Source organism: Perognathus longimembris, chromosome 23 (genome assembly GCF_023159225.1).
Source record: "Perognathus longimembris pacificus isolate PPM17 chromosome 23, ASM2315922v1, whole genome shotgun sequence".
Classification (NCBI taxonomy): domain Eukaryota; kingdom Metazoa; phylum Chordata; class Mammalia; order Rodentia; family Heteromyidae; genus Perognathus; species Perognathus longimembris.
Window position 1 is genome coordinate 35,367,613 of NC_063183.1, and position 15,317 is coordinate 35,382,929.

Below are 15,317 nucleotides of genomic sequence, written 5' to 3' on the forward strand. Positions count from 1 at the left end.
GGCCGTGGCTACTTGGAACCCGTTGTCCATGTATGCAAGCGGGTGGCAGGCGTCCGTCCTGTCTTGTGCGCTGAGGACGCAGGCCGGGCGCCCCCGCCGTCCGAGACGGGGTCTGCCCTGTGGAACCGCCTCGCAGCAAGGCCCCTGGACCCCTGGCTTCATGCTCGGCTCTTCTTTCCTGCTCATTTTTCTGTACTCAATTTCTACTGGAAGAAGGGTATTGAACTCAGCAGGTGTCTGGTTGGTTCTCGTTTCTGTTCGTTTTTGCTTGATGTACTTTGAAAGTCTGTGACGGGTGCGTAGACCTTCAGCACTGCCCTGTCCCTCTTCCTGTTAGGTAAAAGCATTGCAGACTTCCCAAAGTCCTTTCTGGTGTCAGTGTTGCCATTGCACCCTTCTTCTGATGAGTATTGATTTACATGATACCTCTCGTCATTTTAGTTCTAGTCTGCAAATGAGTTTTAAATAGCATACCCTTAGGGCCTGTTAATTTAAATTTTAGCTGCTATTTCTTCAGAAGTTTCTATGTTGTATACATTTCTCTTTTAGGAGCCCTGCGGCATTAGTTACTAGGTTTATCTGTCCTTGTGTTTATTGCCTCACCCATCCTCTCTGTGGTGCTGTTGAATCTATATAGTAAAATGCTTTATTTACTCTTTTTCTAGTTTGTTTTTTGTGCTTTTTTTCATTTTTTATGACCATGGTGGTTGGTTTGTGTTGGGTCCTGCTGCTTCCAGGTCGTGGGCCCACCCGGGACAGGGAAAACAGACGTGGCTGTCCAGATCATCTCCAACATCTACCACAACTTCCCCGAGCAGAGGACTCTGATTGTCACTCATTCCAACCAGGTGGGGAGCTCTGACCGCGCGCGCATGTGTGTATGTGCGTGTGCACTTGCACATGGACAGGGCTGAGGTAGCTGTCTCCTCTGTCCTTTTTCAGTTCTCTGCACCTGTGTGATGGTGTGTGCAAGACCAATCTGTTAAGTAGGATGAGACTCGGCGTCTCTTAGAATGGTTATGACTTGGAAAAACGCACCTCTGGCCAGGGCCTTTCTCCGTTCATACATTAAATGCAGAGGTCTGTGGGCAGCTGGGCTTTGGTGCACATATGTAGATATACGTCGCCTCTGTGGTGATGGTCCCCTCACTGGGCAGCACTGCTTCCGAGTTCACCTTTGTTGTTCTAGAAGGTGCCTGCAGGGACTGGACCTCACCACTCTCCTTCCTGTTTAATGGTGCTCAGGCCCTGAACCAATTGTTTGAGAAGATCATGGCTCTGGACATTGACGAGCGCCACCTGCTGCGTCTCGGTCACGGAGAGGAAGAGCTGGAGACGGAGAAAGACTTCAGCAGGTGGGCAGTGGTGTACATTCAGGAGGATGACCTGGAGCAGTCAGCTGGTCAGTTGAGCTCTGAGTGGCTCTGGCTCTGGTGCAGCCTGCCCTGGCTGTGTGGGGCGCTGGAATCGGGCCGGGCCGGGCTGGGCTGGGCTGGGCTGGGCCGGGCTGAACCCTCGGCCTCAGCCTTGGGGGCCAGGCCCAGGCTCTGGAAGTGTGCGGTATTCCCGCTCATCTTCACACACTGCTGCTGACACCACGAGACAACAATCACTTGAGAGGATGCTTTAGTCTCCCAAATAAGAGGAAGATTTAGTGAAAAGCAGCAAATTCATGACCTTTTGATAGTATAAGCTTTGGGCCTTATTACATTATCACATAGTATAAGTGGGTTAAAGTTTTTTTGTTTTTTTGTTTTTTGCCAGTCCTGGGCCTTGGACTCGGCCTGAGCACTGTCCCTGGCTTCTTCCTGCTCAAGGCTAGCACTCTGCCACCTGAGCCACAGCGCCCCTTCTGGCCATTTTCCATATATGTGGTGCTGGGGAACCGAACCCAGGTCCTCATGTATACGAGGCAAGCACTCTTGCCACTAGGCCATATCCCCAGCCCAGGTTAAAGTTTTAAAAACCAGATTTCTTCCGCCATTAGTATTGTTTTCTCAGAGCCTCTTTATCGCAACTTATTTTAGTTGTATTTAAACTCATTTTGCAGTTGTTTAAGACAATAGCATCATGAATAGGTTTGGGATTGAACATGACCCTAGAGTAAACTGGTCGTAGATATTAGAAGAATATCAAATTACTGTGATTTACTCCAAGTTCTTGTACACAGAAATCACCAAATGCTTAGTGCCCTAAAAGCATGTTGCCTGCACTCACAGAGCAGAGGAACCACTGGGCTACCGTGGCTCTCGGTTCTTCGTGTGGAGTCAGCTGGAAGCCCTTCTGACCTATCCCCTATTTCCTTGCACTAAAGCTATCTTAGGAAGTAAATTAGACATTTCTGTGATTAGAAAATCACACGACTGCGAACAGTGAAAATAAAGGTACAAAAGGAATGCTAATTGCATTTACAGGAGAATTTATGGTTTTTACATTATCAAAGGATTTTTTTAAATGCTTCCATGTTCCAAAATATTCTGGGATCAACTTTTGCTTTTTCATAGTCTATGCTTTTTATCTTGCTGATAATGTATATGTTTACTCGTTTCAGTATTTTACTTTGTCTCTTTGCCATCATTAAAAAGGAAAAGAAAAACAGTGCCAAGGGCTAGTTACTCAGAATGCTAAGGTCTGAGGATCATGGTTTGAAGCCAGCCATGGGAAGAGAATCCATGAGACTCGTCTCCAATTAAGCATTGCAAAGCTGGAAGTAGAGCTGTGTCTCAAGTGGTAAAGTGCCTAAGCTTTGAGCAGAAAAGCTCAGGACAGCGTCCAGGCCCTGAGTCCAAGCCCCAGCCTAACATACACACACACACACACAGAAAAAGTGATTTGTAATAAAAGTAGTGATATCACTTTCTCTTGTGAAATAGTAGAGGGAGAACATTCATAAAATTGTACTACCTAAGACAAGTTTTAGAAAACGTCTCATAGTCTTAGTTTTAGATTTGCAGAATATTGAACAGATTTGCCTGACTGGAGTTGTAATTTTATTACAAGTCTTTATCAGCAGTCTTCCTTTTTTTCCTCATGGATAAAAATTCCTCTATTTTCTACAATAATAATAGAAAAAAAAAATGAGTGTACTCTTGTAAGTTGAAAAGGTCTTAGTTGAAAAGGTAGCAGCTTAGGAGCTGCCCCCACTGATGTCCTTCCTCTGGGTCTGGGCATTTTCTTGCTCGCTCAGCGGGTCACCTCCACGCTCACAACACCCGCCACTGAAGGAGGCGACCGTAGCATATTGGTGGATAAGCCAGTGCCGGGTCCACGCTCAGCTGCATTGTGTCACATGAACCAAGAAGTAACATGGATAAATATGTTAGGGTTTGGCCATTTGTGATGTCTCTTACGACCTTCATGAATTTATCGCAGTTTTGTCTTTTTACCTAATTAATATTTCTAGGTATGGGAGAGTAAATTATGTCCTGGCTCGAAGAATAGAACTTTTGGAAGAAGTCAAGCGATTGCAGAAGAGCCTGGGGGTTCCCGGAGATGCGTCATACACGTGTGAGACTGCAGGGTACTTCTTCTTGTATCAGGTAGGTGTTGCGCGTCATGGTAATGGAGCCCATTAGGAACTGAGATGGCTTCTGAGGTTCTTGGCGAGTTTTGAGAGGGGTGCGAGGAGCAGGGGAGCAAGATGAAAACTTGTGGTGTTGCCAAGGCTATTGTGAATGTTTAAGGGCTTTTGTTTGTAAGTTGGTGTCGCTTGGTGATCAGTCATGCGTCGGAAGGCTGAGGTGCTGCTGGTACCTAAGCATCGTCAGGCAGCCGGGTGAGCTCGGGTCCCTCCCACAGGTGATGTCCCGCTGGGAGGAGTACATGAGCAGAGTGAAGAGCAAAGGGGGCGCCACGCCCCCGGTCGCCGAGGTGGCCACTTGCTTCCCTTTCCACGAGTACTTTGCCAACGCGCCTCAGCCCATCTTTAAAGGCAGATCTTACGAGGAAGACATGGAGATCGCCGAGGGGTGCTTCAGGCACATTAAGAAAATCTTCACTCAGCTTGAGGTAAGGGTTCGCAAGGGATTTTCCTTTTTCCTTGACGTGGTGGTGTGCAGGCGCTGGTGGGTTGCGTGGCTGGCTGTGTGTTAAGCGAAGGCACATTTCCCCGCCCCCTCTCACACAGGAGTTCAGAGCCTCCGAACTGCTTCGCAGCGGCCTGGACAGATCCAAGTACCTTCTGGTGAAGGAAGCCAAAATCATCGCCATGACCTGCACTCACGCGGCCCTGAAACGCCATGACTTGGTCAAGTTAGGTTTCAAGGTAAAAGACGCTCACTCGCTCACTCGCCCTCCAGTCACTTGGAAGTGTGCTCCTTAAGGCTGAGGCCGTTTTCTGGGTATATCTTAAAAGTGGATGGCAGTAACACATTTGTACGACTAGCACGTGAACTTACATCTAGTCAGTGATTTCTACCCAGAATCCCCTATCTTGCTTTACTTTTACTAAAAAGCATCACTTGTTAGCAAATCTCCTAACAGCACTAGTATTTCACAGTGTTTTCACCTGAGGCTGTCTATGCTCGCACTGTCCCTAGGAAACATGCGTGTCGTCCTTGTTATTCACTGTTCCAAACATAAAGGCCTTTGACTTCAGGGTAGCACATGCTCTTACTATGTAGACTTCAAGACGAGATATTAAAATGCCTTCATCACGTGACACACACCGAAGGAGATGGGGCAGCCCATGACCTACTTGAGTGCCTGGGCAGTAAAGTTGACTTTGTTAAGCATCTGTGACTGGCTATAGTGACGCTAACCTGAACTCTTGAGTTTAATACGCATCATTTTTCCTGCGCATAGCTTATCTTGTTTAAAACGGGTTTTGTATACTGGTTTGAATGCCAAGTTAGCAGTGTGCTGGTGGAAGTAACCTTTTTTTTTTCTATTGTTGTGGGGCTTGAACTCAGGGCCTGGGTGCTGTCCCTGAGCCACTTCCAGGTTTTGAGTGGTTAACGGGGACTTTCTGCCCAGGCTGGCTTCGATCTCAGCCTCCTGAGGGGTTAGGATCACAGGTGTGAGGCACCAGCACCTGGCTGGAAACAACAACGTTAACATCACTGTTAACGTCTCTAGGTGACAGGATAGTTTTGAAAGAAAGGTCCTCAGTTGCCAGGTAGGACAAATACACAGTAAGTTACTAAAAAGGTAGCGTGAACTTACCCGTGAGGTTTTTTTTCACTTAGGTTATTTTGTTTTGAGGACTAATACATAAAACACTGACTTGACGTCAAACCAAAGTCCATCTGCTTACTAAGCAGAGGGATCGACGCCTTTTGTGGTCCTCTAACAGCTTTTCATAGGAATTGTAAGATGTCGCCTATCACATTTTCAGTAGATGTTTTCTATGCCTATATGTTAAACGTCTGGAAGTATTAAGCCTGAGAGATCAAAACTTCATAGATTTTGTTTTCAAATGGAGTTTCGAGGCCTTGTGGACCCACTCCGCCTCAGCGAGGCAGTCCCTCCTGCCTTGAGCCAGCCACGAAGGAGTTGGCTGCAGACTGCATGGGGCGCTCGGCTGAGGGAGGCCAGTGGGTCACCGTGGCAGCTCCGAGGGGACTGGTCGCTGTGAAGGTGATGGGCCACCTCACGGATACAATGCAGCGACACAAGCTGGGTTATTTGTGATGAGTACAATTCGTAAGGAGAAAGATTACCCCAAATACCAATGGGGTAAGAATACCAGAGACCGTGACGTCGTATGTGAGTACAAAGCAGTTGTTGTAGAACCAAGTGTACTACAAGAAATAATACCCACGTTCTCCTCCTTGGGGGTACAGAGGGCACATTTAGGGGCCTTTCCTGAGGTTAAGGAGATGCAGGGACATGGTGGTAAATAAGGCCATTCACTTTCTTTTTAGGCTCAAATTGTTTTGTTTGGGGTTTTTTTTGTTTTTTGGGGGGTTTTTTGCCAGTCCTGGGGCTTGGACTCAGGGCCTGAGCACTGTCCCTGGCTTCTTTTTGCTCAAGGCTAGCACTCTGCCACTTGAGCCACAGCACCACTTCTGGCCATTTTCTGTATATGTGGTGCTGGGGAATCGAACCCAGGGCTTCAAGTATACGAGGCAAGCACTCTTGCTACTAGGCCATATCCCCAGCCCTAGGCTCAAATTGTTGACACGTTTTGGTAACCGATTATGGTCATGTTTGGTTTTTCACTTACCTTTTGATGGGCTTTCTTCTTTCTCTCAGTATGACAACATCTTAATGGAAGAGGCCGCTCAGATTCTGGAAATAGAAACGTTCATACCTCTTCTTCTACAGGTAAGACATGAAGAATCTAGAGAGCTGTACAAATCTTCAGGATTGCAGCAGCTGCAAGAGTTTGGGGGGCTAGTTGTCAAAACGCTACTTTGTTTTCGTGACATTCTATTTTAATGTTCTTGCTCCCTTCCCTTAGTCTATTCATGAGTTATGATTGGTTTTTGTTGCTTTGAGCAATGCTGCTGAAAAGGCAGTCATTTTAATCAAGAAAATTAATTACATTACTATGCAGTTTAGAAGATACTTTTTAAAATTTTTTTATTTTCACAGTTATTTCCAGTGTTCACTGCATTACTTTTATTTCATTCCTAAATTACTGATCCAAATAGTGATATATTGTTTCTTGGCTGTCCAGTATTTTTTTTTTGTTCTGATTCTTTTTTTTTTTTTTTTAATATTTAGAAGTCATAGACCTTTATTTATTTATTTATTTATTTTGCCAGTCCTGGCCCTTGGACTCAGGGCCTGAGCACTGTCCCTGGCTTCTTTTTGCTCAAGGCTAGCACTCTGCCACTTGAGCCACAGCGCCACTTCTGGCCATATTCTATATATGTGGTGCTGGGGAATCGAACCCAGGGCTTCATGTATACGAGGCAAGCAGTCTTGCCACTAGGCCATATTCCCAGTCCTTGTCCAGTATTTTTTAAAACTGTGGAAGCATTGAAAACAAAACACAGAATTTGCAGTGTAAGAAAAGACTGCTCCAATTCACAGAGCTCTTTGAACCTGGAATGTAGTAGAGTAGGAACTGGGGACTGAAAAAGAAGTCCAGGCTGTTCCCTAGGTGTAATAAGTACAGCATCTCCATTGCCTCTCTGTTCTTGGGCACCTGGTCCTCTGTATTCACTCTTGGGGGACACATTTGTTAAAGCGAGGCTCTCCACACTCCCCCCCCCCCACCCCACCCCGCCCTGCCTCGCAAACCTGTCTGCGGGTGCGGCTGGAGGCTGAGGTTTTAAGCTCATGACGCCATTTGATAACGAATCATGCAGTAAACAGGAAACCAACTGGAGTACTGTACACACGAGACTATTTTGCCCTGTCCTCATCTTCCATTTCCAGAACCCGCAGGATGGCTTTAGCCGACTGAAACGATGGATCATGATTGGTGACCACCACCAGCTGCCCCCGGTCATCAAGAACATGGCCTTTCAGAAGTACTCCAACATGGAGCAGTCCCTCTTCACCCGCTTTGTACGGGTTGGGGTTCCTACTGTGGACCTCGATGCGCAGGGGAGGGCCAGAGCCAGGTAAAGAAGCCGGAAAGCATCTCTGCCACCTAAGGATGCTAGCTTAGTAAAGCTTAGCACTCGCCCATGACCCAGGGACGCTCACCTCGCTTACACGGGGAGGGGGGGGTCATGATGCTGGCCCTTTGTCAGAACTTGGGAGCCTCCTGTTTGCTAAGGCTGATCCTCAGTCTTCCACCCCCGTCTGTGTGGCTCCTAAACCCTGGGGTCTCCAGCCCACGCGACGGCACCCAGCCGTGCCCAGGCTTAATCTCACTAACTTCTTGCTTAAACTGGCTTCAAACCATGATCCTCCCATCTCTGCTTCCCAGCTAGCTGGGTAACAAGCCTAGCCAAGAACCACTAAGAATTTAAAACCTAAAGCAAAGGGAAGGAAAGAAGGCCCCATGCACCGACCCTCAGTCCAGAGTTGTCACTGGTGTTCTCCACTTAGTCCAGAGGCTCCAAGGCCGGGGTGCTGGTCCTCAGCTTCTCTCACTCAGAGCTAGAAAGCTCTGTCAACTTGAGCCAGCTCCACTTCCCGCATTTTGTTGGTGAACTGGAGATGAGTCTCCTAGATTTTGGTGTCCAAGCTGGCTTTGAACCACAATCTTCACATCTCAGCTTCCTGTGTAGCTAGCCAGGCCTACAGGCATGACACACCAGCACCTGGCCATTCCTAGATTTCTTCCTTGCTGGCCTAGCAATAAGCTGAGCGCAGCAGAGCTGACGTGTGTACAGTGTCTTCAGTCTGCTGATCCTTGATGATGGGAAGTCAGGCACTGTTCCATGACATGACACTAAAGGAAGCCCCATGCTTGTTGGAAGGGGTGTCACGTGCCTGAGCTCTCCTGCATGATTTATCTTTGGACAGCCTGTGCAACCTCTACAACTGGCGATACAAGAATCTAGGAAACCTACCCCACGTGCAGCTCTTGCCAGAGTTCAGTACTGCCAATGCTGGCCTGCTCTATGACTTCCAGCTCATCAACGTGGAGGATTTCCAGGGAGTGGGAGAATCGGAACCTAATCCGTACTTTTACCAGGTGAGAACCAGCGTGTGGCTTTGAGGGTTGTCTTGCCTTTGATGACTCAGTGTACCTAGTTTCAGATGATGTAAAGTCTTTGGGACTTGGACTGACTTGCATGCTCCTGTGGTGTGCTTGGTGGACTGCAAAACTTGACATAGCCACATGGCCACCGGCAGGAGAAAGCGTCCTGGCTGCTGTGCTAGAGATGCAGACGAACGCTACACAGTCCTCAAGTGAGCAGTGCGGGTGGAGAGGATTGGGAACGTTATCCCAGAGTGAGCATGCGTCTGGCCGGTGCGTTTGAAGAGGCTTGTGTGAGGTGCATGGAGGTAGAATTCTCATCGCTTCCTTGTCACTGCTTCACATCTCATACTGAAAACAGTCATTTTTCACATGAATACAGATATGTTGAGACTCATTGCACTAACTAATCTTGTAGAAATGGTCATTCTGTGATTCCCAATTTGTTCTTTGTCTGTATTAGAGCATCTGAAATACGCTATTTCCAAAGACCTTCAGAAATAGCACATTTTCCTACTGCCTTCACCTGAAATCCAGCTTACCTGTCCCTTGGTTTTCAAATTATGTTCTCATTTATATTCTTGCCCCATCTACTATTCTGACTTCATCTCTACTGAGCAGGACCAAATAGCTGTGTAGGCTCAGGGGCACTTAAGGGTTCTCTGCTCCTTCCCACCCATCTTCAGCTTTGAGCCAGACCCTTCTCATGGGAAGCCATCTCCTAGACATGGAGCTGTCATAGGAGAACAAACAGCATACAGAAAACAAGACAGAAGTAGAGAGCTCAGCACGGCTAGAATATGGTCTTAGTCTGGGTTTGGTACTGGCTCTTGGATTCCTTTTTTGGTGGAACCACAGTTGTAGTGCGAGATGTCAGTGTCACCGATCTTACGGTGGTGATCCCAAGTGTAACTTCTGTGTTATGTGTCTGCAAGTATCAACGTATTAACCTAGAACAGGATTGCCCCTTTCATTCAAGTGTGCTTTTGACGTCTCTGAGTATGCTCAGGGCCCAAGTTGTACCCTTTCTGTAAAGTAGAAACAAAAAGCACATGGACACCCATGGCTCCGTTTACGTTACAGAATCTCGGGGAGGCAGAATATGTGGTTGCACTGTTCATGTACATGTGCTTACTGGGATACCCTGCAGACAGAATCAGTATTCTCACAACATACAACGGGCAAAAGCACCTTATCCGCGACATCATCAACAGACGGTGTGGGAATAATCCGCTCATTGGAAGGCCAAATAAGGTAATTGATTCTAAGAATGTAATGTTTTCTGCCGTGTGACAGAGGTGTCTGCTGTCAGTCACTTCATTCCCTTGTCTCTCCACTGTTCCTCTCAAGGAAGGGGAGAAAAGGAAGGAATGGGAAAACTTACAATTCTGTGACAACTGTGGCTCACACTTCTGCTGGTTTGCTGTGAACTGCTATCTTGGCCACCTTACTGAAGATTTTTGTTGATAATAATCAGAAACAGATGTCTGTAAAACATTTTTTATTAGCTTAGGAAATTACATTGTAACAAATGAACTATAGAGATTTTTTTTCCCCAAAGGTATAATTTTTTACTTTAAGAATTTTTGTTGTTGTCAGTCCTGGGTCTTGAACTCAGGGCCTAGGTGCTGTCCCTGAGCTCTTTTTGCTCAAGGCTATTCATACTCCACCACTTTGAACCATAGCTCCACTTCTGTTCGTGTGATTTTTTTTTTGTTTTGAGTGGTTAATTGGAGGCTTATGGGACTGTTCTGCATGGTCTGACTTCAAACTTCCCGTCCTTAGAACACAGCCTCCTGGGTAGGATTATAGGCATTGAGCCCAGCTGGAGAGACTTGTCTTACAAGGTGTATTGACTTTTTATACATAAAACTATAGGTAGACTTGAACTTGTAGTGAAGAATGGTTAAAGGGTAGTGGTGCTGTGGCTCAAGGGGTAGAGTGCTAGCCTTGAGCTGAAAAGCTCAGGGACAAAGCCCAGGCCCAGACCTAGAGTTCAAGCCCTACAACTGACCCCCCTCCACCCCCCCCAAAAAAAATGGTTAGAGAACTTACTAATAAAACTAGGACCATAGTTGGGTACATGGCTATATAAAATTCTTTAGCTTTTCTTGGAAATCATCCACAAATAACAGGAAAATGGGAGAGAGGATGCCGGTTTTAAAGAGATGACACAGATGAGGGAGAAAAATATAGGAAAAGTAATGAAATAAAGTATGTAACATGAAGAGTGTATGCCATTTCCCCCTCGGTGCTAGTCCTAGAGCTTGGACTCGGGGCCTAGGTTCTGTCCCTGAGCTTTTGTTTAAGGCTAGCTAGCATTCTAGCACTTGAGCCACAGTTTTCACTTTCAATAAAAATTTTAAATTTGCTATAACTTTGAAAATAGTTGATGGAGCCAGAAAAATGAAAGAATTCTGGATGAGATGAAACTTGAGGTATAAAAAGTGAATAACAAAAAAACAAGGAATGAAGAAAGAGCAGACAAGTTCTTTTTCCCTTTGTCAGCAGTATGCTGTGATATACTGTAAACAGCAGTGAGCTCACTACACTACTTTCCTGAGTGTTAAACTGCTAGACCAGTTATTAATATAATCATCCTTGCCCTCATGAACTTCAGCACAAGTGCTGAAATGTCTGCCCAATGTGTGATTTGATAGCACTCATTAACAAATAATTTCAACAGTTTTGTGCTTTTGACTAACACTGGATTTCCCGTAGGTGACTACTGTTGACAGATTCCAAGGCCAGCAGAACGACTACATTCTGCTGTCTTTGGTACGGACCAGGGCAGTGGGCCACCTGAGGTGCGTAGGAGAAGGTTTTCATAATCTTATTGAACTTGATTACTTCAGATTCCTATGTAGTTCACCAGTGCTATTGCTACTCTGCTCTTCTGTTACATTCGGATATCATAATAAACCCACCCTGTATCTGTGAGGAACTCATTAGTCTCTTTAAAGTAGATTTTTCATGGTTCAGGGTTTCTAATTTTTCTACACACAAGGTCCTAATTTAGCTTCAGTGTTAGGAGATAAAGGAGGCCTTTGTTCTCCTGGGATTAAAATTTGTCAAAACAATATATTTTAATCACTTACTTTGTTATATTTCTGTGCTGGAGACTGACTCACGTTACAAAGCAGCCATTTAATTTTATGTATCTTCATATCCTGCATTTCTGGTAAAGCCATGGGAGATGAACTTTATCCAGTCTCTCCTAACACTGGCCTAAGAGCTGTGTGGAGTTTAACCGCAGTGGTGATCAACCTTTCCTCAGGCTGATTAGCTGTATAGGAAGAGGAAATGTACCGTTGGAGCCGTGTTTTCCTAAGTTGCTTCAAGATGGCAGCGTTCTGATGCAGCTTCCTTCTTGTACAGTGGTGTTGAGCTTCCTATTTTGTCTACAACAGTGCCTCTCACTCCCTGGCCTTCCTCTCTTCATAAAACTTGGCTTTCTTGAGTCCTGGAAGCCATTTTCAATAACCTTACATATCCATATATTCGCAAGCCAGAACACTTGTTCAAATAACTTGATGTTACCTATTTGCCAAAGCTTCCTTTTGAAAGGAGTGTAGATCCCGGTAGGGATCAAGTTTCCCAGTGCCTTCATCTCACCAGATAGACTGAATCCTGCCTTTTGGAAGCAGGAAAACATTGTGTTCGTTGTGATCAGGGGAACCTACATTTGCTGAGTATTTTAAATAACAGCTTTACTAAGGTAATATTGCATATACCCTTGTAAATTCACCTTTATTATTCACAAAATTAAGCGATCGTCTGTTGACTATTTTCATTGCCTAAACAAAACGCTCTATGATTACTCGTGATCACTCCCCACATTCTGTTTTCTGTATTTCCATCCCCCTCTTCTGGCTGCTTACCTTGAAGGAAACCATCCCGCAGGCATTTGGCACTGAAGGAACAGGAGTCAGGAGAGGAGGGAAGAGGGCTGTGCGACTGTCTCAGTGGCAGGAATCGGTGACTAACAACCACACTGCAGGGCACACAGGGTCTCTTGGACCTTTGCCATCAACTGTTTATCAGCTCTTTCCTTTTCTCACCCTCAAAAGAGAGGAGTCACTTCAGTACTTGATCACTAAATTCAAGGAGCTTAGTTTTCTTGTTTGTGCCTGTCCTGAGACTTGAACTCCAGGCCTGGGTGCTGTGCCCCAGCTGCTTTGGCTCATGAGCTGCAGGGCCATTTCTGACTCCCGCCCAGGCTGGCTTGGAACAGAAATCCTCAGCGTCCTGAGCAGCTAGTATTGCAGGCGTGAGCCACCAGCATCCGGCTCAAAAAGCTTCTTAGTTTTTAATTGCTGTAATTTAACTAGAATATTTAGTGGAATATGTAGCAAAATTAAAAATAGGCCATGTACTAATTATTTTGCTTTTGTTTCCCAAAGGGATGTTCGACGCTTAGTGGTGGCCATGTCTAGAGCCAGACTTGGGCTTTACATCTTCGCCAGAGTTTCCCTCTTCCAAAACTGCTTTGAACTGACTCCGGCGTTCACCCAGCTCACGGCCCGGCCCCTCCACCTGCACATCATTCCTACAGAGCCCTTCCCAACCACCAGAAAGGTGAGCCTGACTTGATCCTGCATAGCAGTGCTCCTCCCACCACCTCCCAGCAACTACAGTGGCAAGAAACGCACCCGGACTCCTGTACCAAAGGGACCCGGTTAGCCTGTCCCCATCAGAATAGCAACTCACATTCATTGGATACGTACCGTGCATGCGTCAGGCAATTAACCCTGTCCAGTTGGTTTTCGGGGGCCTCGCCCTCGGCTTTTCCCTCACGGCTGGCACACTGCCACTCCATCTACCCCTTCAGCATGGTATTTTGCTGGCTGTTTGCTGGGTTCTTCTGTCAGGGCTGACTTTGACCCTCCATCCTCAGTGTCCTGCAGTAGAGTTCCTTCCTGATCCCATTTACATAGGAGCCAGAATGTCAGAGAAGTTCCATGGTTTGGAAACCCAGGCGGTCAGACACGGGCAGCATGACACTGCTCGCAGCCCAGCCCCTCCCTTCACAGGGTAATGAGCAGGAGAGGCGAGGAGAAGCCACACACTGGACGCGGAGCGGCAGGCGCAGCGCTGCGCTCGGCCCCCCCCTCCCCCACGGCCTCTGGTGGCCCTGCGGTGACCTTGCAGCTGTGTCTGCTGATTGTCTTAGCATACCACACTTTCATCACATGGAATTTCTTCTTGACATCTGTTTTTTACCTTCCTGGTTTTCTGAGTTGGTCCATAGCTACAGTAAGAGCGCTGAAATTTGGTAGGTACCTGGTTAATGATGACAAAGGAAAGTTGTCCATCTCTGTTCTAAGGTAGCATTTTCATTTTACACCTCCAGAGTGTGTTTCTCAGAAACTCCAACTCCCCTTCATCTACCCCAGGCCCAAATCTACAGCGAGGGGGCAGACCACAAATCGAGCTTATTCATGAAAACATGACTGGAAAGTTTCAATATTTCCTTTCAGAATTACCTTGGGCCCCTTTGGCGTATGCACATGATCAGGCCATGTTGATTTTCTCTTGTTTACTTACCTGTTCTACCTATAGACTAAACCCAAGTGCCACTTGCAGCCCTGGCTGTATTAAAAGCTACTGGCTTCTGTGAATTTAGACGGAATCACTGCTCTCCCTCAGGGCTGACAGTGTGTCCGGTCTCCTCACCAGCCAGCACCTCCAAACCCCACGCGCTTGCTTATTCTAGGCTCCAGGTCTTCTCACTAGTAGTTGCTTCCTTCTGTCTTCTAGAATGGAGAGAGGCCGCCTCATGAAGTACAGATAATAAAGAACATGCCGCAGATGGCAAACTTTGTGTACAACATGTACATGCATTTGATACAGACCACACATCACTACCAACAGGTGAGTTTGCTCAGGGGGACTCTCGAGACCACCTGTTTTCCCAGGGGAGCAGCACATACTTAGAACTGCACAGGGCTTCTTAAAGTTGTAAATATCTGAGTTCTTTTATCACATTTTACAAATATTGGGTCCTAGTGCTGTGACTTGGGATTATAGTCCAGGTTAGCTCACAAGTACCCTGAGTCACAAGGGCTAGCGGTACGGTTCACGTGGTGTAGAGCACCTGCCAAGCCTGTGGGGTTTTGTCTTTTTTATAGACGTTCTTACAGCTGCCACCTGCCATGGTGGAAGAAGGTGAGGAAGTTCAAACTCCAGACACGGAGATGGAAACCGAGGAAGAGGCTTTGGCTGCTCAAAGTGACATCATACCCAGCTCTGGCCCGGAGACCCCGGCCCCTCTGCCCGAGACACCCCCCTGTCAGGCAGAAGCCAGCTCTGCTCCTACACCAGGACCTGCCGAGCCCCCACTGAGCCCCAAAACGAGCCCTTCCGAGGAGGATGCGCCAATCACCCAGTCCAAGGACTAAGTATTTCATACTTCTACAGTCTTGTATATATGTATATCAACAATTCAAATTGTGTTTGTCCAGTTACAAGGGCAAACCACCATTCCTTTGATATTTGTTCACTGAGTTTTCTATAATCACATTAAAAGCATTTTCTATAGAATATGAAAGTCAGACTCACAGTTTTGGTGGACTCTAGAAGAAAGGACAGAAGCCCCAGGAGTTAGCCACGAATGGCCTGTCACCGGCCTCCCACAAAGTAGTGAGTCGTTTCCTCTGTGAAGACAAGAGCAGAGTGCTCACCACAGGTCCCTCTGGCCTGCCAGATTCAAGCGTAAGAACACTGTGGGGGGTCTGTGTATTCTAACAGCCCAGCTCACACCTGTGAA

At 46.7% G+C, this 15,317-nt stretch overlaps 1 protein-coding gene across 1 annotated transcript in view; it reads left to right on the forward strand.

Moving 5' to 3' along the window:
* The window catches only part of Aqr (aquarius intron-binding spliceosomal factor), a 46,742-nt gene extending 31,652 nt beyond the window's left edge, over nucleotides 1-15,090 (forward strand). Inside the window, exons 23-35 of the mRNA XM_048332045.1 lie at nucleotides 738-848; nucleotides 1,246-1,355; nucleotides 3,404-3,539; nucleotides 3,799-4,008; nucleotides 4,127-4,264; nucleotides 6,196-6,267; nucleotides 7,330-7,517; nucleotides 8,371-8,542; nucleotides 9,632-9,802; nucleotides 11,270-11,355; nucleotides 12,952-13,126; nucleotides 14,309-14,422; nucleotides 14,680-15,090. Coding sequence (XP_048188002.1) covers nucleotides 738-848; nucleotides 1,246-1,355; nucleotides 3,404-3,539; nucleotides 3,799-4,008; nucleotides 4,127-4,264; nucleotides 6,196-6,267; nucleotides 7,330-7,517; nucleotides 8,371-8,542; nucleotides 9,632-9,802; nucleotides 11,270-11,355; nucleotides 12,952-13,126; nucleotides 14,309-14,422; nucleotides 14,680-14,949 — 1,953 coding nt within the window. The 3' untranslated portion in view covers nucleotides 14,950-15,090. The remainder of the gene's footprint in view (nucleotides 1-737; nucleotides 849-1,245; nucleotides 1,356-3,403; nucleotides 3,540-3,798; nucleotides 4,009-4,126; nucleotides 4,265-6,195; nucleotides 6,268-7,329; nucleotides 7,518-8,370; nucleotides 8,543-9,631; nucleotides 9,803-11,269; nucleotides 11,356-12,951; nucleotides 13,127-14,308; nucleotides 14,423-14,679) is intronic.
* Nucleotides 15,091-15,317: the final 227 nt, after the last annotated feature.